Source organism: Gopherus evgoodei, chromosome 19, assembly GCF_007399415.2.
Source record: "Gopherus evgoodei ecotype Sinaloan lineage chromosome 19, rGopEvg1_v1.p, whole genome shotgun sequence".
Lineage (NCBI taxonomy): Eukaryota > Metazoa > Chordata > Testudines > Testudinidae > Gopherus > Gopherus evgoodei.
The window spans coordinates 6,353,725-6,381,321 of record NC_044340.1 but is presented as its reverse complement, the minus strand read 5'-3'; the positions used below and the strand labels follow the sequence as shown (position 1 = coordinate 6,381,321).

The 27,597-nt window shown below is 50.3% G+C and overlaps 1 protein-coding gene across 2 annotated transcripts in view; it reads left to right on the top strand.

Annotated features, from left to right (window-relative positions):
• The window catches only part of KIRREL3 (kirre like nephrin family adhesion molecule 3), a 723,719-nt gene extending 698,013 nt beyond the window's left edge, over window positions 1-25,706 (top strand). For both annotated transcript variants that reach the window (XM_030538379.1, XM_030538380.1), the window contains 2 exons: window positions 22,407-22,493; window positions 23,864-25,706. In XM_030538379.1, coding sequence (XP_030394239.1) covers window positions 22,407-22,493; window positions 23,864-24,307 — 531 coding nt within the window. In that variant the 3' untranslated portion in view covers window positions 24,308-25,706. The remainder of the gene's footprint in view (window positions 1-22,406; window positions 22,494-23,863) is intronic.
• The last annotated feature ends 1,891 nt before the right edge of the window (window positions 25,707-27,597 follow it).

The window sequence follows — 27,597 nt, the reverse complement described above, 5'->3', positions numbered from 1 at the left end:
ATATCTGGTCTCCCTAGGATTCATACGGCCCAATAAAAGGTCACCCAGCTAGGAAGAAGGAATGGGAGATGATGATGATATCCTGAAAAAAAATGATTCGAAAGAAAGGTTTTAGGGTCACACGAGTGAATGTGAGCTCCCGGGACAAGAAGGGCTAATGCGAGCCACGGACATATACACAAGGCAGGGTTTTTACTTCTCTATACGGCAGTAATGAGACCCATGCTGGACTACTGTGACCGGGACTGATGTCCCCTGTTTTTAAATAACAAACATGTTGAAAAATTGGAGAAGGTGCAGAATAGAACCACATAAATTAAGACTTGGAAAAAAATGCCTTATGGGAGGGAGCGCAATTATCAACAAGACAGAGGCACCTTGGTTATGTATGTCTTCACACAGCAAAGTCAACCATTCGAACTCACTGCCAGGGAATGTTGTTGGAGGCCAAAAGTATACCTGGATTAAAAAAAAAAAAAAATTAGATACCTTCAGGGAGGATAGATGCGTCAATGGCTGTTAGCCAAGACTGTCAGGGATGTGACCATGTTCTGGGTATCTCTAAACTTCTGACTGACTGCCAGAGCTGGATCACAATAATGCTCTGTTCTGTTCATTCCCTCTGAAACATCTGGCACCAGCCACTGTCGGAAGACAGACGGGATACTGGGGTGACGGACCGTTGATCTGATCCGATATGGCTGTTCTTATTACAGGGTTTCTGCACCTTCCTTAGAGAACATACCAGGTACTAAAGTGTTTGTTCTTTAATCTAGTGGAGAGTGGCAAAACTGGCTGGAAGTTAAAGCCAGACAAAATTTAAATAAGGCAGCGCGAGCTTTTACTTGAGATGATTAACCATTTGGAACAAACAAGGAACACAAGTGGCCGTTTCTCCAGCTCTTGAAACCGATCGACACTGGAGGTCTTTCTGGGTGATGCTTTAGTCAAAGACCAGTTATCGGGCTTAAGACAGGAGGAACTGGGTGAAGCGTCATGGCCTATGCTCCACGGGAGGCCATGCTAGAGGATTTAACGCTTCCTTCAGGCCGTAATCTAAAACTCTCTGTGATGTGGACTCTCCTTTATAAAACATTTTAAGGCCTCTGTATGGAAAATGCTACAACAGTGCTAGGAGATTGACTGACTACCAGAGTTTCAAATCCATTGTGGGCCCTGAAACGCTAGCTGGGTACATCCCGCCTGTTAAATCGGCATTGGCAAAGACTGTGTAAAGCGTAACGAGATTGCTGACCCTCCCACAGCTGCCCTGAGCTAACTGTTTGAGTAGCTATTATTGCTAGTAGCGTTACGGAGGCCTCGGCTGAGCTCAGGGTCACGTTGCCTTAGGCGCTGTATGCCGCAATGGACCATTCCTGCGCCAAAGAGCTCGGGCTAACTAGATGAGGAAAAAGAAGAGGTGATTTACTCCGGCTCGCTGAGAGAGCCGGGAGTTGAATCGAGGTTTCCCAAGTCCCTCTCCGGTTGCTAGCCCACTAGACCGTGCTGCAGCCCCAAGACTCAGACAGAGGGAGCAAATACAGAGTTAAGGCCACACCCTTCACCTCTAGACAGGACAAAATACAGTCTCGCCTTTGCTGTATATTCCTCCCTGTTTGTCCAGCATTGGTTATGGCAGGCCATTTTCTGATGCTTTGTCCCTCAGGGAGACTATTCCCCAGCCTCTCGCTGTTAGCAAATGTTTCCTTATCCTCCTTTCTTTGCTCCCCTCCTAATGCCACAGAGTTAGAGCCTCAGTGCTCAGGCTATTTCATGGCCGGTCTCCAGCTGCTTAAGAGGTTCCAAGCAAGAGACTCCACATTTGTCAGGGGAATAACATAAGATTCATCCTTGCTAAGCTGCAGTGAGATGGGAAATAAGAGGGAAACCGACCGCTGTGCTCACACCTAGTGAGGTGCTTGTGGGTGGCAGAGTGGAGAAAGGAATGGCTGTGAAATAGAGAGCTGTGTGCATATGGAGACCTCTAGGGAAAATCCTGAGACACTGTAGGACAGGAGCCACCTACTCTGATTTCTCACCCACAAAGATTGCCATAAGCTTCCATTCCGTTTAGATGCTTAGACAAAGTTGCCGAGATGGGTTTTAGGAGGGAATCCCTGGCTCACGATCTAAGGGTAAAAACCTCCCCACTGTGGAGAAAGGACTCATGCGGGGGTCTGATTTTTCAGGTGTTTGGCACCCGCAACTGGATGCCGATCTTCAGTAGAGCTCGGTTCCTATTAAGACACTGAATTTTCAGAAGGGCTGAGTCAGCATCTGCGCGCCGTGCTGAGCTCCTTTGAAAATCCGGTCCATAAGGCCGTGCGGGGAAAATCGAGACCGTGCTCCCATCCAAACCGGCAGGAGCGAGTCAAACGGGGCAAGGGCACTAAAACACCTTTTACATACGTCTATCGAGGCAAAAGGCATAGTAGAGAGGAGGCCCTTTGGTAAATGAGGCAATGGATGAAATCAGTTATGTCTCTAAATATCACTAAGGTCCTGAACTCCAGACTTAAAATTAAATAAATCCGTCTTTGACGAGAACGATGGAAGAAAGAAAGTGGGGTAAGTGAGAAGTAATGCAGCCTCTTAGTGCGTGTGTGTATGTCAATAGGGATAGCGAGAGACAGTGTTACATGTTTACACAAATTGTACCGGTCCCACGCCTGTACCGCTGGAGCATGTGTAACTGATACTAACGGTGTTTTTCTGGCACGTATGTCCTTCTCCGTCACCCTTCCTATCGTGCCTGCCTTCTTTAAAGGGGGGGGGTCTCTGCCTCCAGGGGCCTGGCCCGTCGTAGGTGATAGTGGAAAATGGATAATAAAACAATGCAGGGGAGGCACAGCTTAGACAAGATGCACGGATGCGACTCGGACGGACAGACGGCACGATGTATAGCCTAAGAAAGATGGTAATGAACTTATAGACGCTCGAGTAATGGTTTGTGGAAACACCGAGGACGAAATGTGGAGGTCGCGGACGGCTGGAGAATTACGAATGATACCAACTTTCAGGCAAAGGAAAAAGCGTAATCCTGGCAACTGCTAGCCCGTGAGAGAATCCGTAGCAAGAGAAAACGCTTAGAGAGGTCAAACTCCTTAGCGTGGAGCTATAAGGCGCGGCTCGTACCGGGCAAACGTGATTGCTTTGCTGACAGAATTACAACAGCAGATGGAGGGGCTACGCTCTCTGTAATGCCTTTGGATTTGATGCAGCATCTCGTGAAGTCTCGTAGAAGTAATTCAGACAGGTCTGGAGGCACGCCCTGGCTGGCATGTGGATCGAAGGCCAGTAAGAAGGCTAATGATGAACGGCACTACATCCGGTGGGGTGCTCTGTTGTTGATGATGCGGTGAGAGTGGGTTTGTTTAAACATTTGCGTTAATGCGCTCTACGGACAGTACTCGGCACGTTGAAGAAATTCACAGCTGGTATTAGCTTGTGAGGTGTGAACATCAGGGAAGGCAGAGCAATAACTCAAAAGGGACGCAGAGGTTAGGCGTGTGAGTGGAAAATACCATGAGACTCATCTTGGGGCTGGGAAGAGATAATTTGAGCTCTAGGGACTCTGTGAGAGGGTGAGATTTTGGAAGCGGGGAGAACAAGCAAGACCTTAGGGTGACAGCAGAAAGGAGTTTGCGGTGAGAGACAGTAGGAGAAAGGGTCAGTGCGATTCTGGGCAGAATGTCAGAGGCTTTGGGTCAGACCGTTGGGAGATGACGGTTGCCCCGTACGTTGTTCTGGGAGAGCTCATGGGGAACGTGATGTCCACAACCAGACAACATTGAGAAGTGGGAATGCTCAGACGGTGTTTAGAGAAGGGCCACAGGGCACGGAGCATGGACTTAAGAGGAGAGAACGAAAGAGGCGACGTACGTTGGGACGTCACAGCGGGGAGGCTGGCGGACCACCGAGACCAGAGGGATTTGATAGGGGTACAACTAGGGGCAAAGGGATGAAATCAGAAAGGGCAAATTAACGCTGAAATATCAGGAAATGTTTCCAGCTGGTGAAATGTATTGGGCCGTGGAATTGTCTCGAAAGGGAAGAGGTACGGCCTCGTTGACATTTTAAATCCAGACTGCACGAAGCACTGGGATGTGTACTGTAGTCGGTCATCATGCATTGGGTTAGAGGGACAGAATGGGTTACCCGGTAGCTCTCTTCCAGCTCTAATACAGGGAGCGGCATAATCTTGTGCATAGAGGCAAGAGACCTTAGTCCTGTTCCCGCCTCTGGCACTGAGAACGTGTCCTTTCTCTGACAAAGTGACTCGGCCTCACCGGCTTTGCTTTACGGTGTGAGAGCCGGTCCCGTTCGCTTGATGCCTCGGACCCAGCGGGGCCTCGTCGACGTTTGGCACGCCTGGGATACTGGCCGTTCTGCGAGGTTAAAGATTGTCCCTTCTCTGACCGGGAAAGCTGCTGATGCTAATCACGTTTGCGGATGACGCGAAGCTGGGTGGAGGGGCTTGCCAATACTTGGAAGATAGAGCTAAAATTCAAAGGGAGAACTGGGCTAGAGGAAAACAAAATGCACCTTACATTTGTCTTTGCTGAATTTCTACGCTTAGGGAAGAAAAAACAAATGCAGAAATACAGCATGGGGGATAACTGACTGAGAAGGTCCTGGGAGTTGTGGTGGATTGCAACCTCAATGTGAGTCAGCGATGCGATGCTGTTGCAAAAAAAGCAAATCCAATTTTAGATTGCGTTAACAGAGGCATAGCGTGCGAGTCACGGGAGGTTATACTAACGAATGCTCTACTCGGCGCTGGTTAGGCCTCAGCTGAAGTACCGTGTCCGATTTTGGTCACTGATGTATAAAAAAGATGTAGAGAAACTGGAGAGGATCCAGAGATGAGCACCAAAGATGAACAAAGGGATGGAATTCAAGCCGTATGAGCAAAGGCTGAAGAAACTGGGTATGGTTAATTTGGAAAAGTGGAGCTTAGATCGTGGTCCTCAGATACTTGAAAGGCTGCCATCAAAAGATGGAGAAAAATTGGGTTCTCTCGCCACAGAGAGCAGGACAAACAGCAATGGGTTCAAACTACGGCAGAGCAGATTTAGATTAAGTCTCTGGAAAAACTTCCTAACTGCGAGAACGGTCTGCCGCTGGATCAGACTGCCTAGGAAGGTCACGGAAGCGCCTTCACTGGAAGCTTTCCAAAGGAGGCCGGATGGCCGTCTGCCTTTGATATTTAGACGACAAATCCTGCAGCTTGATGGGGGGTTAGACCTGGCCAGTCCTTCTAACCCTATGATTTTGTGGAAACTAATGCATAGAGAGAGAGAGATCCGCAAGATGACTTAGGCTCAAAATGGCACCCAGTTAGCGTGAGGTGCCCGGCCAAATCCTCGGCCACAAGTCAGGCACCCGGGCTCCCTGTATGATGCCTGGGGAGACCTAAGAACGAGAGCCACAAAAGCCAGCACATTGAGTGAGGAGCTGCCGGTAGCCTCAAAGAGGCTTAGGCCATATCCCTTGCCTAGCTCCGCTTGGGTTTTTCAGCCATGGACTTTCTCCTGTGGTTAGGGGCCTTTCTCCAAAAGAATAAGGAGCCGGAAGCCCCCTTTAGCCAAGTGATGGGAGCGCTAACCCAAGCTGTGGGAGACCCAGGTCCCCGGCCCCTCTCTGCCAGATTTCGAGGAGGGATTTGAACTCCCATTTATGGTCTCTAAAGACAGCACCTCTGTTGAGGTACTATTCCCGCTTTGAACTTTAGCGTCCAAAAAGTGGGGACCTGCATGTACCCTTCTAAGCTTAATTCCTAGTTTAGATCCGATAGCACTGCCACCGACCAGAAATTCCAGTGTCCGGTACACTCCCTGTCCCCCAAAACCTTCCCTGGGGAACCCGAGACCCAAATCCCTTGAGTCTTAAAACAAAGAGAAATAAACCATTCCCTAGACTTTCTCCTCCCTGGGTTACCCTGAGAGACTACTGTGATCCAAACTCCTTGAATCTTAAAACAGAGAGGAATTAACCTTTCCCCCCACCGCTCCCCGGTGAGTTCAGACCCAATCCCCTTGGGTCTTACACAAGGAAAAAAAACAATCGGGTTCTTCAAAAAGAAAGCTTTTAATTAAAGAAAGACAAAAGTAAGGATTATCTCTGTAAAATCAAGATGGAAAATGTTTACAGGGTCTTCAGCTTATAGAGCTTAGAGGGACTCCCTCACCCCAGCCTAAGATACAAGTTACAGCAAACAGAGGTAAAATATCCTTCCAGCAAAATACACATTTGCGAGCTAAGAAAACAAACATAAAACTAATCTGCCTTTTCTAGCTAGTACTTACTCTTTTGAACATGAGAGACTGTTTCGGAAAGATTGGAGAAACCAGGTTGCACTTCTGGCCCCTCTTAGCCCCGGGAGAGAACAACAACAAACGGCATGAACAAAGACTTCCCTCCACCGAGATTTGAAAGTATCTCATCTCCCGCTTGGTCCTCTCGTCAGATGTCAGCCAGGTTCACTGAACGTCTTAACCCTTAACTATCTGTTTATGACAACCCCAACCACGGGGCTTGGGAATTCCAAGATTACCTCCCTGTTGAAGACATTCTACCTTGTCTAAATTAAATTAAATAGCTACCGATAGAGAGAACTCAGCTTGGGCTGCCCACGTGCCAGGTGAGAGTCCTATCCCCTGGGCTATAGTACCGGTCTGGCTCTCTCTCTCTCTCTGGCCAAAGGCATATTTAACTATTTATAGAAAGAACTTTTCTTCCATCGTGGAACCAGGAAACAAAGTGCTCACCTAAACAATTCAGCTTATTGCAGGACTTACTTAATTTATTCATCTGAATGTTGCTCTCGTGTTCCTACGTTCGACATAAGAAACGCTGGGATTGGCCCCGTGATCTATCTAGTAAGAAGATGTGGGATAACCGCTCCCCCCTCCCAAACCTTAAGAGTTAGGGGCTGGTTCAACGCAGAAGGAGGGCTTTTTATATCCCGTCTAAGGCTTTGTTTTATTATTTACCAGTCTAACTTTGAATATCCACCCAACTGTCCAGATAAATCTCTAGCCGGCTTTGAAAATCTCCACTGGGGGTTGTGTGTCTTTTTTACCGCCGCCGGTCCCAAAGTGAGCCCTCGTCAGGGAATCGGACAAAGCTGCGGCTTTGGAATCTATTAACCGACATCCGGCCGCTCTGTTAGGTTTTGACCTGCACGAGTTTAAAGCCGCCGAGAAGTGCCATCCAATTATACTACGAGCAGGAAACATTATAATTAAATTCCAGGGGGGGAAAAAAATACATCTCGGGTCTCGGCAGGTGTGTAACTTCGACTGTGACGATCTGGACGAATTCATCGCTTTCTATCGGCTGGGACCCGATGTGGCAATCTGCAGGGAGAACTCTTTTAAAAACATATTGTCTTCGATAATGAAGCCAAAGAATTTAATATCCGGTCAGTTGAATTCAACACCCCAGATGACGACTGCTTCATTTTGCAGCATTAAATGAGTGAATCCTTCAGCGTGGCTCAGGAAGGCAGCCTATAGCTAGCCTGGAAAGAGGTGGCAAGGTCCAGTGGTTAAGGCACAGCCGTGGGAGCCAGGATTCGAGTGCCTGTTCCGGCCCATGCTGTGTATATAACTTGTGGGGAGAGAGAGATCAGTGGTTTGAGCATTGGCCTGCTAAACCCAGGGTTGTGAGCTCAATCCTTGAAGGGGCCGTTTAGGGAACTGGGGCAAAAATCTGTCTGGGGCTTGGTCCCACTTCGAGCAGGGGGTTGGACTAGATGACCTCCCGAGGTCCCTTCCAACCCTCTACACCACGTCGCCTGTGAAGGGGGGAATAATAGCCCAGTCCTGCCCCATAGAGGTATTGTGAGGTGCGCAGATACAATGATAATGCTATGTCAGAGGACTAGACAGGAAGCGGGGTGGTGGCTTATCTCGGGGGCTGCCCGCCTTCAGACAAAACCCCCAGAGAGATTCTAGCGGACTTGGCAAGAATTCATCCTGGGGCAGCCCCGCTAGAAAGGGAGCTCTGCCTCCCTTGAAAACTTCCTGAGATAAGAATGCTCTATGCCTCTATTACATACAGGGTTATAACAGGGTCTCACTCACCACTGTTGGGCCTCCTCGTGGCCAAGTTGTGGGATCAGCTTTCCTGCCCTTTAGTGCCCCCTTCCGTCATTCACTCACACTGCAGCCCCTCTCGCTCTCCAGGACTTCGTGACTCAGCCCTTCCGGGGTACTGACGTCTTGCCAGACTGACTGTCCAGAAGCCACCTTCAGCAGTCCCAAGTCGCTTCCCAGTGGCCGCTAGGGGAAACCGGGTCCGTGCCCGCTCCAGCAGGTTCCGCCCCGGGAACCTGATAATCGGTAGCCAAAGTCTGCACGGTCTCAACGCTCGCTGATCTTTCCCAGGGCTTCCTCCACAGGCTCTCTTCCCTGAAACTCCTCTGGGTAAACCCTTTCCATCAAAGACAGGATCCCAGGGCTTTTGCCCACCTCTCTGTCTATAGACACCAATGTCTCCCGGCAACCCCCTTCTGCTCAAATCTTCCTGGCTTTATACAAGCCCAGTCCATTCCTGCCCAGCTGGGCTTCGTCATCGGTTAACCTTCATCGGGCCCTGGCTCTCCCCCGGGTGCAGCCTACAAAGTTAATTGGCCCCTGCCGAGCAACCTGAACTGCTTTGGGGTTGGTGTGCAGTGAACACCCCTGGCACGAGTGCTTATTAAAGGTGCTGACACTTCCCATAAGATGATGCTATTTTCAGTGGCATATAACTCTGCCAACTTCACCATTTGCCCCGACATTTCCCAAGCCATATGTTGTTTAGCCCACGTTCAATTCTGGCAACCTTTCCTTTGGGCAATGCTACAGCCCTCATTCTTTGCAGCAGGGACTTGAAATTTGGCAGGCGGGAGTGGCCTGGGTGTCTGGGATTGGCCTTTTGCCTTTGCTGTGAAAACCCACCCAAATTATAAGCTTTTGAACTAGTGCGGTGCACCACAGATACTTACTAGAGCTTCAGAGTTATGATTGCTGAAGTTTCCATTTGCACTGAGAATGCTCCATCCTGGTGCTGAGCAAGACTTCCCATACAATTGTAGCTCTGGGCTGCACCAGGCTGGGTCCAGACACCAGAACTGAGACCGTGGTACCCGTTTCTCCTGTGCGCTCGACGATTCCCCCCGAAATGAGCCAAGAAAGCTGCTGGACTTGAATGCAGAGGAGCCAACAGCTGGACCTGGAGTAAGAGAGAGGGAGAGCAGGTTCAGATAAAGAGCATGTAGAAGGAAGAATAAGACTGGAGGGGAAGCCAGAGAGTTGCGCTGGGGAGAGACTGGGATTGGAAGCGGGCATGGGAAATGAGGGGGATTGGAAGTCCGTGGATGAGAACGAGACCGATCGGTTGAAGAGCCAGGGGGGTACTGGGAGTGGCTGGGAAGGAGACTGGGACTGTGGGAAATAGTATGTGGCCTGGTCCTATCGTGGTACATAGGCACAAGGGGGCCAAATGAAGGTCACCCAGGCCACCTTAATTCTGGCATTTGATTTTACAGCCTTAAAAATGTTCTGTTAATGTAGTTTCTGTGTGGTGCGTGTAAACAGTTAACAAATGGAAACCACGTAGCCTGGTGTCTGGCTTCGGTAGGAGCCTGTGAGCCATGGGGCTCTGCAAATGGCTTCCGTCGTACAGCTCCTTAGGCAACCACTCATCGGACACTCACTAACTCGACTGGAGAGCGTCGCCACTTGCGCCCTAACCCTCCCTACTCCCGGAGCAGTGTCCGAGCTACATGTGCGGCTTCGGCACAGGGACCCGATGGCAGAGGATAGCTCTTTGCGCCTTCTCCCCCATCCCTGCACGTGCCCAGGCTCGGTTTGGTCGTAGGCTGGCTCCTCTCAGCGGTTGCCTTAGTGGCAATGACCCACCTGCCTCCCTCTCAGTGGAGCGCCAGCCATTTCGTGGGGTATTCTGCTTCCGGCGGCAGTTGGTCCAAAACCTCTCGCACGATGCACCTGGACGAGTCCTCCCTGAAGCGCTAGGCTCGGTTCTGCCAAGAGCTGTAAATTTCTCTAGCAAAAATGGATCCTACCAACAGCAGAGGCATTCGAGCTGGAAGGGGAAAATCGACACCGGCCGCCTCAAACGGCAACTGTTGCCTCGGTCGTGTGAACGCGAGCTGTGCGATGGGTCTCCACATGGCTCCCGAGAATGACAAGACAACAGCTGCCGGTAGACAGTGCTGCCAAGTGGAACTGGGGACTGTCTTAGTGTTCCCAAGATCCAGATATGCCCTTGAATTCAGCAGTCTAGGCAAAAACTTCATGGCAGCCGCTCAGCTTTAACAGGCCTGTGGGTAACTTTATCACCAGCCATCTGTGTGACAACAGCATGACTGAAGGACAAAAGCATAGCGGTGTCTTAGTCCGTACGGTGGCCAGGAACCCAGGGCCAGACACTGGCAGAGAGCTGGAATGCACAAAGTGTGTATTTAACTAACAGAGCAAAACTCCCGCTCGCTGGCTCACAGAAAAAGCCCTTCTCCCGATGTGACGGTGCTGCCCGTGGGAGCCAGCTGAGGTCACTCAATCGGGGTGAACTGCAAACAAAATGGGGCAGACGAATCCCAAACGCTGGTAGTTATTCCAATACTTTGATTTACCAACCTGCACAAAACAGCTTCTATAGTACCTCACTGGTTGCTTAGAAATCCGAACGACGCAGTTCCCTTAAAGTGCCCAGCCTCAGGCCTCCGTCCAGATACACCTGTCAGATATGATGATGATTCCTGAAAATCTTATCTCATCATATAAAATAAAAGGTTCTTCCGATCCCAAAGGATCGGCCACACACCCAGGTTCGATTATAACATAGATCTTACCCAAAATACATGCTATACCCAATTCTTATTAACTGAACTAAAATTTATTTAAAAAGAAAAAAGAGAGAATTAGTTAAAAGATCAATATACATACAGACTCAATTTCAATTCTTGAGGTTCGGATGCATAGCAGAGATGAGCTTGTAGTTGGGGAAGTGGATTGGACTGAAGAACTTGTGGATCTAAATGCGGAAGAGGCCTGGAATTACTTTAAGTGGCAGCTGCAGAAACTATCGGAAGCCTGCATCCCAAGAAAGGGGAAAAAAACATAGGCAGGAGTTGTAGACCAAGCTGGATGAGCAAGCATCTCAGAGAGGTGATTAAGAAAAAGCAGAAAGCCTACAAGGAGTGGAAGAAGGGTGGGATTAGCAAGGAAAGCTATCTTAGTGAGGTCAGAACATGTAGGGATAAAGTGAGAGAGGCTAAAAGCCAAGTAGAGTTGAACCTTGCAAAGGGAATTAAAACCAATAGTAAAAGGTTCTATAGCCATATAAATAAGAAGAAAACAAAGAAAGAAGAAGTGGGACTGCTACACACTGAGGATGGAAAGGAGGTTAAGGATAACCTAGGCATGGCCCAATATCTAAATAAGTACTTTGCCTCAGTCTTTAATAAGGCTAATGGGGAGCTTAGGGGTAATGGAAGGATGACAAACGGGAATGAGGATATGGAGATGGATATTACCGCATCTGAGGTAGAAGCCGTACTTGAACAGTTTAATGGGACAAAATCGGAGGGCCCGGACAATCTTCATCCGAGAATATTAAAGGAACTGGCGCATGAAATTGCGAGCCCGTTAGCGAGAATTTTTAATGAATCGGTAAACTCGGGGGTTGTACCGTACGACTGGAGAATTGCTAACGTAGTTCCTATCTTTAAGAAAGGGAGAAAGAGTGATCCGAGTAACTATAGGCCTGTTAGTTTGACATCTGTAGTATGTAAGGTCTTGGAAAAAATTTTGAAGGAGAAAGTAGTTAAGGACATTGAGGTCAATGGTAATTGGGACAAAGTACAACATGGTTTTACTAAAGGTAGATCGTGCCAAACCAACCTGATCTCCTTCTTTGAGAAGGTGACAGACTATTTAGACAAAGGAAATGCGGTAGACCTAATTTACCTCGATTTCAGTAAGGCATTTGACATGGTTCCACATGCGGAATTATTAGTCAAATTGGAAAAGATGGGGATCAATATGAGAATTGAAAGGTGGATAAGGAACTGGTTAAAGGGGAGACTCCAACGGGTCGTACTGAAGGGTGAACTGTCAGGCTGGAAGGAGGTTACTAGTGGAGTTCCTCAAGGATCGGTTCTGGGACCAATCTTATTTAACCTTTTTACTACCGACCTTGGCACAAAAAGCAGGAATGTGCTAATAAAGTTCGCGGATGGCACGAAGCTGGGGGGTATTGCTAACACGGAGAAGGACCGGGATATCATACAGGAAGATCTGGACGACCTTGTAAACTGGAGTAATAGTAATAGAATGAAATTTAATAGTGAAAAGTGCAAGGTCATGCACTTAGGGATTAATAATAAGAACTTTAGATATAGATTGGGGACGCATCAGTTGGAAGCAACAGAGGAGGAGAAGGACCTTGGGGTATTGGTAGATCACAGGATGACTATGATATGGCCGTTAAAAAAGCTAATGCGGTTTTAGGATGCGTTAGGCGAGGTATTTCCAGCAAAGATAAGGAGGTGTTAGTACCGTTATATAAGGCGCTGGTGAGACTCTACCTGTGTGCAGTTCTGGTCTCCCATGTTTAAGAAGGATGAATTCAAACTGGAGCAGGTTCAGAGACGGGCTACTAGGATGATCCGAGGAATGGAAAACTTGTCATATGAAAGGAGACTCAAAGTGTTTGGCTTGTTTAGTCTAGCCAAAAGAAGGCTGAGGGGGGATATGCTTGCTCTTTATAAATATATCAGAGGGATTAATATTAGGGAGGGAGAGGAATTATTTAAGCTTAGTACCAATGTAGACACAAGAACGAATGGGTATAAACTGGACACTAGGAAGTTTAGACTTGAAATTAGACGAAGGTTTCTAACCATTAGAGGAGTGAAGTTCTGGAACAGCCTTCTGTGATGAACTAGGAATGTTCTTAATGTTTTCTCTAAATACTGTGTTGGTGCCTCAGTGTCCCCTAGGCAGTTCTTAAGTATCTGGCAGAGCAAGGGCCAGTGCACCTAAATGCCTGGCACTCTGTCTCCTAGCAACTGATGGCCTGGGCCCCTCCCCTGCAAAGGTGCCAGCTGAAGGTGTTGGAGACAAAGGGATCAGGTGACCTCCTGGCCCGGGAAAGGAGCTGAGCAGAGAGGAGGGGCTGGGAGGGGTTGTTAGTCTGGAGCTGGCTGGGGTCGAGGAGTGAAGTGCAGACGTGGGGGGTTTGGCTCACTGCCCCCCAGAATGGACCCGGCTGAGGGGTCCGGTTCGCTGTATCTAAAAGCTCTGTTTTAGACCCTGTTCCTGTCATCGAATAAACCTCTGTGTTACTGGCTGGCTGAGAGTCACGTCTGACTGCAAAGTGGGGGTGCAGGACCCTGTGGCTTCCCCAGGACCCCTCTGGGGCGGGCTCACTGTGGGAAGCGCACGGAGGGGCAGAGGATGCTGAATGCTCCAAGGAGAGACCCAGGAGGTGAAGCCGTGTGAGCTTCTTGCCCTGAACAAGTCTGGCTTGGTGGGGAGCAGTTCCAGAGCATCACCCGGTGACTCCGTGACACCTTCGAAGGGGAGTAGTGGGGGCAAAAGACATACTGGCTTTAAGATTAAGCTTGATAAGTTTATGGAAGGGATGGTATGATGGGAGAGCCTAATTTTGGCAATTGATCTTTGATTACCAGCAGATAAGTATGCCCAGTGGTTGGTGATGGGATGGGATCTGAGTTACTGCAGAGAATTCTTTCCTGAGTGCTGGCTGGTGAGTCTTGCCCACATGCTCAGGGTTTAGCTGATTGCCAGATTTGGGGTCGGGTGGGAATTTTCCTCCGGGGCAGATTGGCAGAGGCCCTGGAGGTTTTTCGCCTTCCCCTGCAGTGTGGGGCATGGGTCACTTGCTGGTGGATTCTCTGCAACTTGAGGTCTTCAGACCACAATTTGAAGACTTCAATAACTCAGGCATAGGTGAGGGGTTTGTTATAGAAGTGGATGGGTAGAGTTCTGCGGCCTGCTTTATGCAGGGGTTCGGACTAGATGATCACATTGGTCCCTTCTGACCCTAGAATCTATGAATCTAGTTGCCAAAAGTCCTTTTAGAAATAGTCCATAGGTTAGAGTCCAATGTCCGTATTCAGGGTGGCTCCGGTCAGTGACTGGGGATCTCAATCCTTGTGGCTTAAGGTTTCCCCCTCTTGAAACCCAAAGCAGATCTGAGATGAAGAAGGATGGTGTCCCAGGTTCTTATATGTTTCCAGCAGCCTTTAGCCTGAGAAAACAATAGGCTTAACTCCTTCTCCCAAACATCGGGGCAATGAGCACAGAGTAATTTATCCATTAAACGGTTCAGATACAGGTTACCACAACCTTCAAAGAGACACATAGACAATAATACTATTTCACTCGAGTATCATCTTAAATGCTAATATTCCTTTTCTGATCTTTGAATTAAAACTAGAGCAATAGACAGGACTCATTTGCTTACGTCCCAAGACCTGAGCAAACATCAGCCCCTCTACCTCTAACAATGCAGACTTGCATTTCAAAGCCCTATTCCTTTACATATCTTCCTAACCCGGTCCTTAAGGTTCACCCATGGGTCAGGTCAGTCGGTGAGGTGAGTTAATTAACTCTTTCTGGCCCTGTCACCTTTCACTGAGATATTATATTATACTCATAACGTCACACCTGATCATGGGAACAACAGAGGGCTGCGAGTCCAGCTGGGGCATTAGCACCCCGCAGGCCTGCTCTGTCAAAGCTCTCCCTTGCTGCCACCAAAGGAGAGAATATTAGCTATTAAATAAAGCACATCCTTGCTCCCTCTGCCTTGCAGAGGCATCTACGCTGGGCTGGGCTGGCTTCCATCATGAGCTCTCTCTTGGGTCATGCATGGGAGTGAGGCAGGCGTGAGACAGCTACAGACAAAGAATTCCATCCTCAGTGTGAGTTCCAGCCTGCCAGCCCTGCAAGCCGAAGCCCTGTATTTTACCCACCTCCCAGGGTTAGCGCTACAGTCAGAGCTGTGCTTCCACCCTCGACTCGCGAGAGTCATCATTAGGGTTTGGAAGGAGGCTGCGTCTCCGTGGCCTACGCTGTCCTTGGTCGAGTCTGCCCATTGGAACGACGCACGCCTGGAAATAGAGTAAGTAACCTCCAGTCAACCCTAATACTGCAAATCCTGGCTCGCCCCGGCCCCCAGCCTGCGCTTGGGGGTGAGTATCGTAGAAGTATAGGATTGGAAGGGACCTTGAGAGGTCTTCTTAGTCCAGTCTGCCGCACTCCAGGCAACACTGAGTATTATCTGCTTTATTCTGTATCTGCTTCCAACTAGCTGTGCGTGACAAAAGCTTCACAGCGCTCAGCCCTTAAAGGCAAAGTCCTCAATACTATAGCATGGACACTGGCCTGGCTAGTGTCTCCCAATGCAGAAAGAGAGGCGGTGTGAGGCACCGTAATATTCTGGCCTGGATTCTGCCCTGAACTGACATCCACTTGGTGCAGGGGATCAGAGGGCTGTCAGAGAACCGGTTCCGGCTCCCCAATTCTGTAGCCTGATCTATACCGTGCTCAACCCCGGCATAAGATAGAGCAGCCTTGGGGGTTCCTATCATTCCAAAGGAATCAACGTGCTCACAACCTGTCCCCTGCTATGCCAACACATCCTGCACAGTCCAGGATGATTGGTGCGCAACCTGGTACGCTCGATTCCCATCTCTTCACGATGAAAAGGACCGTGGGGTTCTCTAGAAGAGCTGAGCAAATAATTAAAATCCACACTTGTCAATCCGTACCAAATGTCTCTCAGGGCTATCTCCGAGCATAAGCCAGGCCAGAGTTCCATCCACTCGTGGATGTGTACGATGAACCGTCTAGGTCACCTCTCCATTTGACACACCTGCCATTCAACACAAAACCTGTCTGCCCAAGTGCCCCCAAGAGGTAACACCACCAGACTCAGTGGAGTCGTGCCAGAGATGAGGTTCGTGCCTTAATGCGCCAGCGGAAAGCCTCTGCCCGTGGGCCCAGCTCCAGCTTTATTCCTTTCTATGCTTTTCGTGACATTTCTTCAATATAAATGGTAACGTCGATTTTTTTGCCAGCACTTAATGCAGTTATTTCTGTGCCTGGCCCTGCGTCTCGTCTCCCCTTGACAACGCAGTAAGTCAAACTAGCGCTTTCCAGCCTCGTAAAACTAACATACCGCTCTGCACTCAGATAACTCCTTTCATCTGAGGATCCCAGGGGCTTTCCAAATATCAGTCCATTAACCACCCTACCCCACCCCACCCCCAGGATAGGAAGTATAAGCCCTCACTGACAGATGGGCAAACGGAGACACAGAGAGGACACGTGACTCACCTGGGGCCTCACAGGAGTCAGAGGCGGAGCCAGGCAGAGAACGCAAAACTGCACTGCCAGTCCTGTGCTCTCCCCGCTACGCCACGCTCCCTCCAAGTGCTGTACAAGCCTTAATGTTTCCAGCATCTTTGGGCCAAGAGGGTAGGTGAGCAATGTGATCACCATTTTACAGGGAGGGAAACCAAACCTGAACAGCCATAGTTAATGGAATTGAGGAGTCCCTGGCTCCCAAGCCTGTGCTCAGACCACCTCTCGCTCTCTCTCATTCCCCTTCACCACACCTCACCCCACGCCCCACATGCACACAAATAATTCCCACAAGTCGTAGGAATAAAATAAACGTCTAGTCCCACTCTATGTATCGATACGTGCACCCACCTGTTTAAACTAAGCGCCTCATCATTAACGTGCTATTTATATACCGTCGCTCTGGATGGTGTTTGATATGCATGCAGCAGGCTGGGTGCTGTTCACGCTGGCTCTGCAGCTCTCACACAACCTGTCCTTCTCCAGTCTGTGCTGTAGCAGATGGAAAAGAAATCGGAGCGGTTCAGTTAAACGAGGGGGATGGGCGTCATCGATTCCTGCCATCAAAGCATTGCCTGGCAAGCTTCCCTCCTGCAGCCCCCCAACACATGCCAGCCCTGCCCAGGAAAGGGATAGCGCTCTAGGGGCCTGAGTTCTGTCTCCTTGGCCCATTCCATCCATGCATTTGCTGGCAGGCCAGCATTGCCCACCCCAGGTTTGCTCGGTGGCTAAACGGAGGACTCTTTGCTCCAGGGCTGGCAATTCAGCACGCAACATTCATTTTCTCAGTTCGGAGCTAGCCCGGCTGTGATTCTGGGGCGGGGCAGGGGCGGGGCGGGGCGTCAGTTTGCACCAAGGCCCAGTCGGGACCACATATTTACTGTCGGATGAAAGAGAGAGAAAGGAAAGCAAATGAATTCCGTGCCCCCGCGACTGCTAATGATGAAGTGAGATTGTACTGAACTGAGTCACAGTGTAAACGTTAATAAAGGTCACGTTAATGACTGGCTTAATTCAGGAATTATAAATTAGCTGATGTGAATTTGCTTTATGAACTGCTCCTTTCTGGCACTTACCCTCATCTCTGTCCGGGGCTCTCACTCGGTTTCATACACACCCATCCCCAAGCGGCTCTCAGCTAATGGGGGTGCACTGCTCCCTAGCAGCACTAGGAAGTCGGAGCAGCTAATAAGAGACAATATTACCACACTGGAGTGAAGAGCTACCGCTCTTTGTAATTAACGTAGTGGACGTGGCACAGGATTGGACTTTGAGGATTTCATCAGCTGGCTAAGTCTCACTGTTGGGAACCAAGACCACATCGACTCCTGAAAGAAGTAGTAAGGGGACTGTTCCGTAAGAAGGAAGTTGGGGGAACTGGGCAATAGGATGCCTGTGTGTACCCCCAACCCTGTCATGAAATCAGATTGACTTTGGGAAGTCACTCAACTCCTCTGTGCCTCAGTTTACCCCCCGGGTGATAATAGTCATCTACTCCCTCCCAGGGTGATATGGCTTACCCAATCAGTGTTTGTAAAGCACGACTTCGGGGCAGGGTCCTAGTCTGTGATGGGAGCTCCGAGACGCTACCTCAGTAAGGTAATAAATCTGTATCTAAATCCTTCCTATACGGTCAGACGTCGCTCAGCATATGAACACTGCTCCACCCTGCTGGACAGTTGTGCTCTTTGCTGCTGTTATGTTTAAAGAATATATGGAGATGACATATATCTATCTCATAGAACAGGAAGGGACCTTGAAAGGTCATTGAGTCCAGTCCCTTGCCTTCACTAGCAGGACCGGGTACTGTCCCTGACTGTTTCTTTGCCCCAGATCCCAAAATGGCCCCCTCAAGGACTGAACTGGGTTTAGCAGGCCAATGCTCAAACCACTGACCTATCCCACCCCCCTATAAAAGTCACTATTTCACCAGAATAGTGTTGCTCTAGCACTTAACCCCCTCCCCACCCTGGAGGGCCAATGGATGACAAGGGGTTAGAGCTCCCTGCGGCACAGCTCTGAAGGTCAATGGAACTCACACGCCCTCCCACTGTGGCACGGCACAACCCAGCCCCAGGGAAGGACAGGGAATCCACGAGAAGAAGAGGGTCAGATGGAAAGCGGCAGGGAAAGACAAAGTGTTATCATCATTTGGTGTAAGCAGGTGCCACACCAGTGAAGCCAAGAGTCTCCCAAACATTCAGGCCGGAAAGGACCATCGAGATCATCTAGTCTGACTGCCGCACGTGGCGGTCCGCCGTCTCCACCTGGCGCCGAGCCGGCTGTGCTTATGGATCTGGGGGAAATGATGCTAATTCCCACCCCGGCATCGCTCTGTGGCCAACTGACCGCATTCTTTATATTTGGAACCCTGGGACACTACCTCGCTGGCTCAGAACAGTGCTACACCTCGAGAGAGCCATGTCCAATGGCCGCACTCCCTCTCCAATCCGCCAGCGGGAGGTGCTCACGTGGCAATGCGGCACCCATCGCCTGCCCCCGTGCTGACGCCTGTGCCACCTCCAGCCCAGGCTGAGTGGGGCGGCATGAATTCCTCCCCGGTGCCATCCACAGCTGCCTCGAAGCCACTGGGCAAGAGGCTGGAGTCCACATTCCGCATGGCACCTTAACACCATCACGTGCAAGCAAACGCCAATGCGAGCTGGAAATTGGATGATTGCTAACCATCAGAGGACTGTGGTTCTAGAACAGCCTCCCAATGGGGGCAGTGAGGGGCAAACACCCTACTAGTTTTAAGATGGGCGTTTGATTAGTATCTGAACGCGATTCCGTGACCGGGCTGCCTGTGATAGCAGGGGCTGGGACTCATTGACTCAGAGGTCTCACCCGGTCTTCTATTCAAGGTAGCTCTCCTATATAAGGAGATCTGCAGCCTGTTCATTTTGCCAGCCGCCTCACAGGGGAGAGATCGTCACACGACACCCCCGTTCTTCTCGCTGCCACTGAGTCTCAGAATGAAAGAGTAAGTTTGATCTAGATCCTGTCACCTTAGGTTGCGAGTTCAAATCCAGATTAGGGTCAAGATTTAATTATCTTGGGGCTGGAGGGATAGCTCACTGGTTTGAGCATCGGCCTGCTAAACCCAGGGTTGAGAGTTCAATCCTTGAGGGGGCCATTTAGGGATCTGGGGCAAAAATCTGTCTGGGGATTGGTCCTGTTTTGAGCAGGAGGTTGGACTAGATGACCTCCTGAGGTCCCTGCTAACCCCGATAGTCTATGAAAGAGTTCCATGGGGGGTGAAGAGTCAATACACTGCAGCTTATACACACATAAGAGCAGTTCACCAGTCCTTCTGTTCCTCTACCACATGAGCTATAGAAACTCTCCCATAACCGGTAGCACTAGAAGGTCCCTTATCCTCTCTTTGGCCAGCGACTACAGGGTAAAAATCATACACAAAGTCCATTGCAACGGTCCAGAAACCAGTCTCAGAACTACTGCCGCTTATTTAAAAGAACCCCCGAACGTGTGTTACTAATGGTGCCTCGCCTTCTTAATGTGTAAACGTTAGTTGTTGTTTCTTTAAATCTGGTTTACGGTTCACCGCCTATGCTGTTTGTTTGCTTTTTGCAGCTAGGCCCGTGTAGCTTGACTGGTCGGTTTCATCGTATAGTCAGTCGCACTTCCATGTCTCTCCTGCACTAGCAATCTTTGGTTACAAACACTGCAGGAGAATGGCTAAGCCCCACAAATTAAAGACAAATAAACCCTGCGCTTTCCAAAGTAGCAGAAAAACATGAAACATTTCGAGTAGGTTTATAAAGCTGTAACACAAACATGCTCTGAATGTGGAATCTAATGATCCTAATGGCATCCCTTCAATGTAACATAAGAATTTAAGATGGCACTAAAGCCGACATGCAGCCAACAGAGCGAGCGCTCTTCCTTTTGGTATTTTATCTGCCCTGAATTTAATACTTTGTGACACATGTATTTACCCTGGTAAATCAATGGAGGTTACGGGCTTTTTTCCAGCAAAACTCAGGTACCTTAATTTATTGCATTAAACGGCCATATCAAAGGCTTTTCAGAGATCAACAGAAAGTGCTGTAGGGTAAATTTCCACTACCACTTACCAGGGAAAAAAGACCATGAAGAAGTCAGGTAATAATCAGCACTTTAGTGTAGATTTAGAATTGAGATTAGATTAGGCATTGAGTGGCAGTAATTCCACCAGAAGGTCTGGGCTACAGCAGCAAAGAGAAAACGTGAAGACTGTAGAGACTAAATCGATACCTCGGAAGATAAAAGGGAGCCGAGAAATTGGCTGATCGTTATTCAGACCACCTTTCTGAGGGAAGGGTAATTAAAGCCATATTCTCATTAATGCGTACCTTGCCCCAGCGGTTCTTCAAAGAAAACCTAATGAGGCTGTGAGAATAGACTCAGATTCCGCACGTCTCTCTGAGAAAGGGGTGCCTGTTTTGGGAGGGGATGGGGAGGGTCAGAAGATCTTGGAGCAAGCAGAGGGGAGGTTTAAAAAAAGAATAATAATGATCTGTCCCATCTACCTTCCCTCCCCCTGTGGTACTTTGGAAAGTCAGATGTAGGCTAAAACCTCTGGGATTCAAACCTTCGAGAGGAGCCGGAGTCAGAAAAATCACAGGCTTTGGACTTAATTACAGCACTAAGAAAATACCAGAACCGGCCTGGGATTTTGAAACGTTGTCGGCAGCCAAATTCAGATGAGCGAGGAGGTACATTGCATTCCAATCTTTGCAAAAGCAAATCCAGGCACAGACCGCTGCCGTTAGTTTAACCCTTAGCCTCTGGGTGCGAAAAGCCATTTCCCTGTCACTCAGGGGAAGCAGCGTGGCCTGCGCAGAGGAGATGGGTTTGAGTCCCCAGCTCAGCCGCTGACCTGCAGGGTGACGACAGTTCCCCTCTCTAGGCCTTCGTCAGGGCTGCACGTGGCGGTTTGTTATCGTAGGGTGTGTTTTGACTGCCAAGTTGTATGTGCCACTTTGTTAGTGCAGAGTTTTTTCTCCTTTTGTGTTGAAGCAGATCAAATTCCAGGCCCATCGGTCTGGGCAGGGTCCCCTTCGCTGCTCAACCAAAGACCACGCGGTCTTGGGGCTGCCTTCCTGGGACAGTGTAGCCAGCCACCTGCAATCCTTGACCGTCATCGTTTTGGACTAAGACATATGAGGAGCCGTGTCCGGCCATTAGAAATCTCCTGCCCTGCCCTGCCCGTGCCATTTAAGGGCCTCCTCCGTGGCCTCTCTCAAGAGCACAGAAACGCCAGGGGGAAATTATCAGCTATCTGATAACTTGGTGCATTCAGATAAATAAATCTCTCTTTCTTCCTGAGCTCAGCCCCACTGGACTCTGTGCCAAAGGCAGCTGCTGCTTACCCCACCATCACTTATTAATGAGGTTCAAAGTCAGGAGAATTCCTCACTCCTCGGTGCCTACAGCAATGCCTAGACTGAGTCGTGAAGACTCATGAGTGAGGTTAAGATTTTGTCACATGTATTTTTAGGAAAATTCAGGGACAGGTCGTGGGTAATAAACAAAAATTCAGGGAAGACAGTGACCTGTCCTTGACTTTTACTGAAAGTACCCTGGGGTGGGGCTAACAGTTGGAGCCCTGCGAGGGGCTGACTGCTGGCCACGGCTCCGGCTCCACCACCGCTCCTGCGGCAGGGGCTGGCCGCCAGCCCCCATGGCCACTGCTCCTGCTCTGGAGGTGAGTATGTGGTTCTCTCTTGCAACCGGTGCTGCCTCCTCTAGGAGGTTGGTGGACATTTGGAGGAGCTCCCTGCCTCAAGTGGGGTGATTAAGGACTTCCTGGGGAGTGAAAGGGGGAATAGCCAAGGGGGCAGGTGACAGTGCTCCACCTGCAGGTGAGGGACCAAGTCGCTGAGAGCAGGGAAGGTGTGTGGTGTAACTCAGCCCTCTGGGCACTCCACTGACAGGGCGAGATCCACTGCGCCCCCACCGTCAAACTCACTGGGACTTGGTCTTGTTTTGCAGATGGACAGAGGTGAGTTCCAGCAGGATTCTGTCCTCAAGCAGCTGGAGGTTCTCAAGGAGGAGGAGAAGGAGTTCCAGAACCTGAAGGTGAGCAGCAGCCTGGGTCCAGCCTCAGGCACCTAAACCCCTTAGTATCGTACATGACTTGCAGTAGCCAACTGAGATCAGGGCCCCAGTGTGCTGGGTGCTGCACAAACACCTAGGAAGAGGCAGTCCCTGCCCTGAAGAGCGTACAGTGCAAACAGACAGGACAGAAGGGAAACAGGCCGGGACTTCTCCGAGCTCCCGGGCACAGCCAGAAATAGAACAGATGTTTGCTGGCTGCTAACCCAGAGCCCTGGCCACTGGGCCTCAGGCAGCAGCCACGAGAAGCTACATTTCAGAGCCCAGCTCCCAGGGAGCAGCTGCAATAAGAGATATAATAGGCAAGTGTAATAGCATCAGCAGTTCATAGAATATCAGGGTTGGAAGGTACCTCAGGAAGTCGTCTAGTCCAACCCTCTGCTCAAAGCAGGACCGACCCCAACTAAACCATCCCAGCCAGGGCTTTGTCAAGCTGGGCCTTAAAAATCTCTAAGGAAGAAGATTCCACCACCTCCCTAGGTAACCCAGTCCAGTGCTTCACCACCCTCCTAGTGAAAAAGTTTTCCTAATATCCAGCCTAAACCTCCCAAATTGCTACTTGAGACCATTACTCCTTGTTCTGTCATCTGCTACCACTGAGAACAGTCTAGATCCATCCTCTTTGGAACCCCCTTTCAGGTAGTTGAAAGCAGCTATCAAATCCCCCCTCATTCTTCTCTTCTGCAGACTAAACAATCCCAGTTCCCTCAGCCTCTCCTCAGAAGTCATGCGCTTCAGCCCCCAAACCATTTTTGTTGCCCTCTGTGAAGTGAAACTTGGGGTACGCAAGACAAATCAAACTCTTGAAAGGGGTACAGAAGTCGGGAAAGGTTGAGAGCCAGGGATCTGATTCACTGTTGGGTTACAGGTTTTCATGAAAGACCTTACTCAATACACTTGTATGGCACAGTAACATTGCATGCAATCAGCTGATTCAGTTGCTTAGCGCTAGAGGTGAAGACTTTATAGGTAAGAGGCTACCTGGCCAACTTGCTGGGTTGGTCGCTTTGTTTACCTTTTATGTAAATGTACCTTTGCTATCCCTGCCCGACAACCCACCTGGTCAGAGAAGCAAATATCCACTCCTTTGTCTAGGACAGACTGGGTTATTCCCTGTTTGCCAAACACATTTTAAGAACGTAATTCTAGTGCATATCCATATGGCACACAAGAATATTAATGAGTGGCGAGTTATTTGTTTCCCTGTGCTACCTTGTGTGCCACCTGGTGGGTTTATATTTAGGAGTTAGGTGTAGTGAACGTATCAGGCCTGACACGTTGCTGACAGACCCCCAAAGGGCTGCTGTGTCACAGTAACTTGTCTCTCCCCTCAGGACCCCACCAATGGCTATTACAGCGTGAACACCTTCAAGGACCACCACTCCACCCCCACCATCTCCCTCTCGGGCTGCCAGCCGGACCTGAGGCCCGCCAACAAGCAGCGGGTGCCCACGGGCATGTCCTTCACCAACATCTACACCACCCTGAGCGGGCAGAACCGCCTCTACGACTACAGCCAGCGCTTTGTGCTGGGCATGGGCAGCAGCTCCATCGAGCTGTGCGAGCGGGAGTTCCAGCGGGGCTCCATGAGCGACAGCAGCTCCTTCCTCGACACGCAGTGCGACAGCAGCGTCAGCAGCAGCGGCAAGCAGGATGGCTACGTCCAGTTCGACAAGGCCAGCAAGGCCTCGGCCTCCTCCTCCCACCACTCGCAGTCCTCGTCCCAGAACTCAGACCCCAGCCGGCCCCTGCAGAGGAGAATGCAGACGCACGTGTGAGCCGCCGGGACGTGGCCAGTGGTGGGGGGGTGGGCGGGGACAGATGGCCAGGGGCCGAGGCTTTGGATACTGGGGAGCCCCCAGCAGCTGGGAGCTGCAGAAGTGATCTTGGCCCAAGCTTTATTCTAGTTCTCATCAGTTTATTTTCCAAAGCACTTTTGTCTACGGTAAAACGACACCCCCTGGCTCCTGTGGGGTGCCTGGGGGAGGAAGGAGTGTCTCGGGCAGCTCTTCTCCCCCCCACCCCCACAACCTCCGAAGACTTGCAGTCTCCTTCCTAGCCCCGTAGGGCAATGTGTAACCTGGGACCGTTGCGGGGCGGGGAGACTACAGCAGCCAAGACCAAACTGATTCAAGCACAAACCACGAGGAAGGCCGGACCTGGAGACTGGCACTGTGGGCAGGGGAAGGGGCGTGCCTTGCCGTGACCTTGGCACCGGCGCCCCCAGTCTCCCCCCCCCCCCCCAGGAACCGGAAGCCTCTTCCGGGGTGTTTTCCTCAGTGCCCCCTTCGGGGAGAGAGAGACGCCTTCCACGCGTGCCCTGAAGAGTGCCAGGAGCCCTGCAGCACTCCGTGCACCCCTCTAGAGCTTTGTTTGGGCCAAGAACCACCCTGTGCCCACGGCTCCTCCCCACATGAGCCTTCCGGCCTTTCAGCACTTACTTCACTTAACAAGAACTGTCCCGGTCGGTCAGACACAGGGACAGCTTCCCACTGGCCCAGGGGCTAGCAGCACTGTGGCCTCCCCACACACACTGACGGGACCACACTGCTACAGCCCGTTGGTTTCCCCCCAACACCTCGCCTTTCCTCTCCTCTGCAAACCCTCCCACGGGGGCTGCTTTCCCTCTGGGAAGCCGACGAGGGAGTCAGCTCAGAGGTCTTCCCCCAGCGCCCTTCCTCCAGCTTCCGCTGCATTGCCGCAGGACGACGCTCCAGGGAGCTTGCGTCTCAGACCCATCGCCACACGCGACTCCATGACTCTGAGCCGTGTTTTCTGACCATGAGAGGGCGTGGCTTCATTTTAAGACAGCGCAACAGAAACAGAACAGGCGGTGGTGTAACGTAGGCGCATTGACGCTGCTAAATCCGGTTCTCTTATTTCATTTGGTGTTCAGTGTCCATCATAGTACAGTGTGTCTGGGGACTGACACAGCGCGAGGGGGCCCGTCCTGCTGCTCCACAGCAGTTCTCATGCACCAGGGGACTCTGCCATGAGCCGGGAACTGTTGTTGGACTCAGCGCGGTGGAGGACTGTCTCTATCCGAGTTAGGTATGACGGTCAGAGAGGACCCTCCCAAAGCGGGTGGGCACGCCAACAGAGAGCAATCTCTTACTGCTGCTTGTGTATAACCCCAATAGCACAACTGGAAGATTAATACAAGCGGTGTAACAAGCTCCTCTGCGTCTGGGCCCTTTCAGGTTATTTGGAAGCTATCCAATAAACATGTCCGTTCCGGGAGGGCACGTACACCCAATTTCACTCTGCTTCTGTGCTTTCAAAACGGAGTTTCCTTAGGGCAGGCCTTGCGGATCCCGGCTGGGTCAGATCCGATACGGTCCTTCCCTCGGCAAAGATGGCAGTCAGCGTGACAATCTCATGCCATTAGGCCGGAGCGTGAGGTTGATTTTGCTGTGGGGATCCGGCCCGGCTCCTTGTTCTCATTTAACTTTCATATTACAGGGCTTCGGCCCCAGTGTGCTGGGCGCTGTATGAATACATAGAGGCTCCGAGGCAGAATTTGGGGGAGGTGGGGGAATTCAGGCCCACCCTAGGTCCGGACTCACATTAACACATCAGAGGCCATGGGACACTTCAGAAGGGGCAGAGGTTTATTGCTATGGTGGTAACGGAGCAGACCTTGATCCATTTATACTCTCGAGTCGTATTTATTATGGTAGGATCTAGGGTCTCCCGATGGACAGGGCACTGCCCGAACAGAATAGAGACCAGACCAGCCCCTAAAATCTTGCAATCTAGATGAAAAATCCTCCCTTCTGATCAGTAAAATAGCTCTGCTTACTAAAACTGAGGCAGCCTGTGGAAAAAAAATCCACTTTGGTCTTTTCACCCTTTGTTTGCGTTTGGTCCCTGTACTTCATCACTCAAGTCAAACTGAACAGGCTAAGGGTAAATTTTTCGAAAGCTCCTAAGTCACTTTAGAACCTAAATATTATTGAGAGTCAATGGGACTTCGGTGCCTAGTAAGATTTGAAAGAGCATCCAGTTGCTTATCTGTATCTTTAGGCACGAATCTGCCCCAATTGCCTACGTTACTTCTGTAAAGGCATTTAAGCACCTAAGTCACTTAGGCACCTTTTAAAAAAAATGTTACCCTTGGTCCTTTTCTGCATCTCATTGGTGGGTTGCAAATGCCACTCTTTAAATCCAAACCACCATTAAAAACCAACCCCCCACAAGCCTGGGTTAGCTGAAATTGGGAAATAAAAGTCATAGGAACAGTTCAGTTGACCCTAGGGGGCGTTAAAGGATTTGTCAAAAACAAGGACATTTATATTGGGGATTAAACTATCCCAGGACCGTTTCCCTTTCATTGTAAAAAGGCCAGATTCTGCTCTCCGTTCCCCCCGTGTAACTCCAAAGTAACTCCCTTGGCTTCAGAGGAGTCAGTCCCGATTTACACAGGTGTCAAGGAGAGAATTTGGTTTTATGTGCAAATCCTCTCATGCGTAAAGAAACCAGGGAGCGTTCCCGGGGCTCTGGAATGGATACCAGCTCTCAATAGCTAGGGATCACCGCACCCCACTGCATTGCTGTCCCCTACTATATCACAGAGCACGTGTGACTTTTGGGTGGCTGGCGGCCAGGTGATGGGACCAAGTCCATTGCCTCCAGCTCCCCAGCCCAGAGCTGGGGCAGGTTGGCAGCGCGGGGCTGAAGGAGTCGTCCGGCCACCTCCGGTTTCTTGTACAAAGTGTAAATGTCTTTGGGACATTCTCTGCTCAGGACTCGCTCCTGTCCCGGTCCACGGGGACAAGTCAGAGCTGTGAGGATCGAGGGATGTGGTGGGTGAAGGATTAAAATGAAAATAAAGGCCTGAGAAGCAGAGGGACTACAGTAATGGTTCCTAACTGCCCCCTGTGGAGCATTTGCTGGTGGTCTGTGGAGACACCCTCCCATATTTCCAACTACTACACCCTATTAGGGGTAGTAATTCCCTCCCCTCCACACATGCTTTCCCATGTGGCTGAGGGGAGGGGCCCGCCAGACAGGGGCCACTTACACGTCGAGCGGGAGGTGTAAATACCCACGCTACCTGTAATCGAAC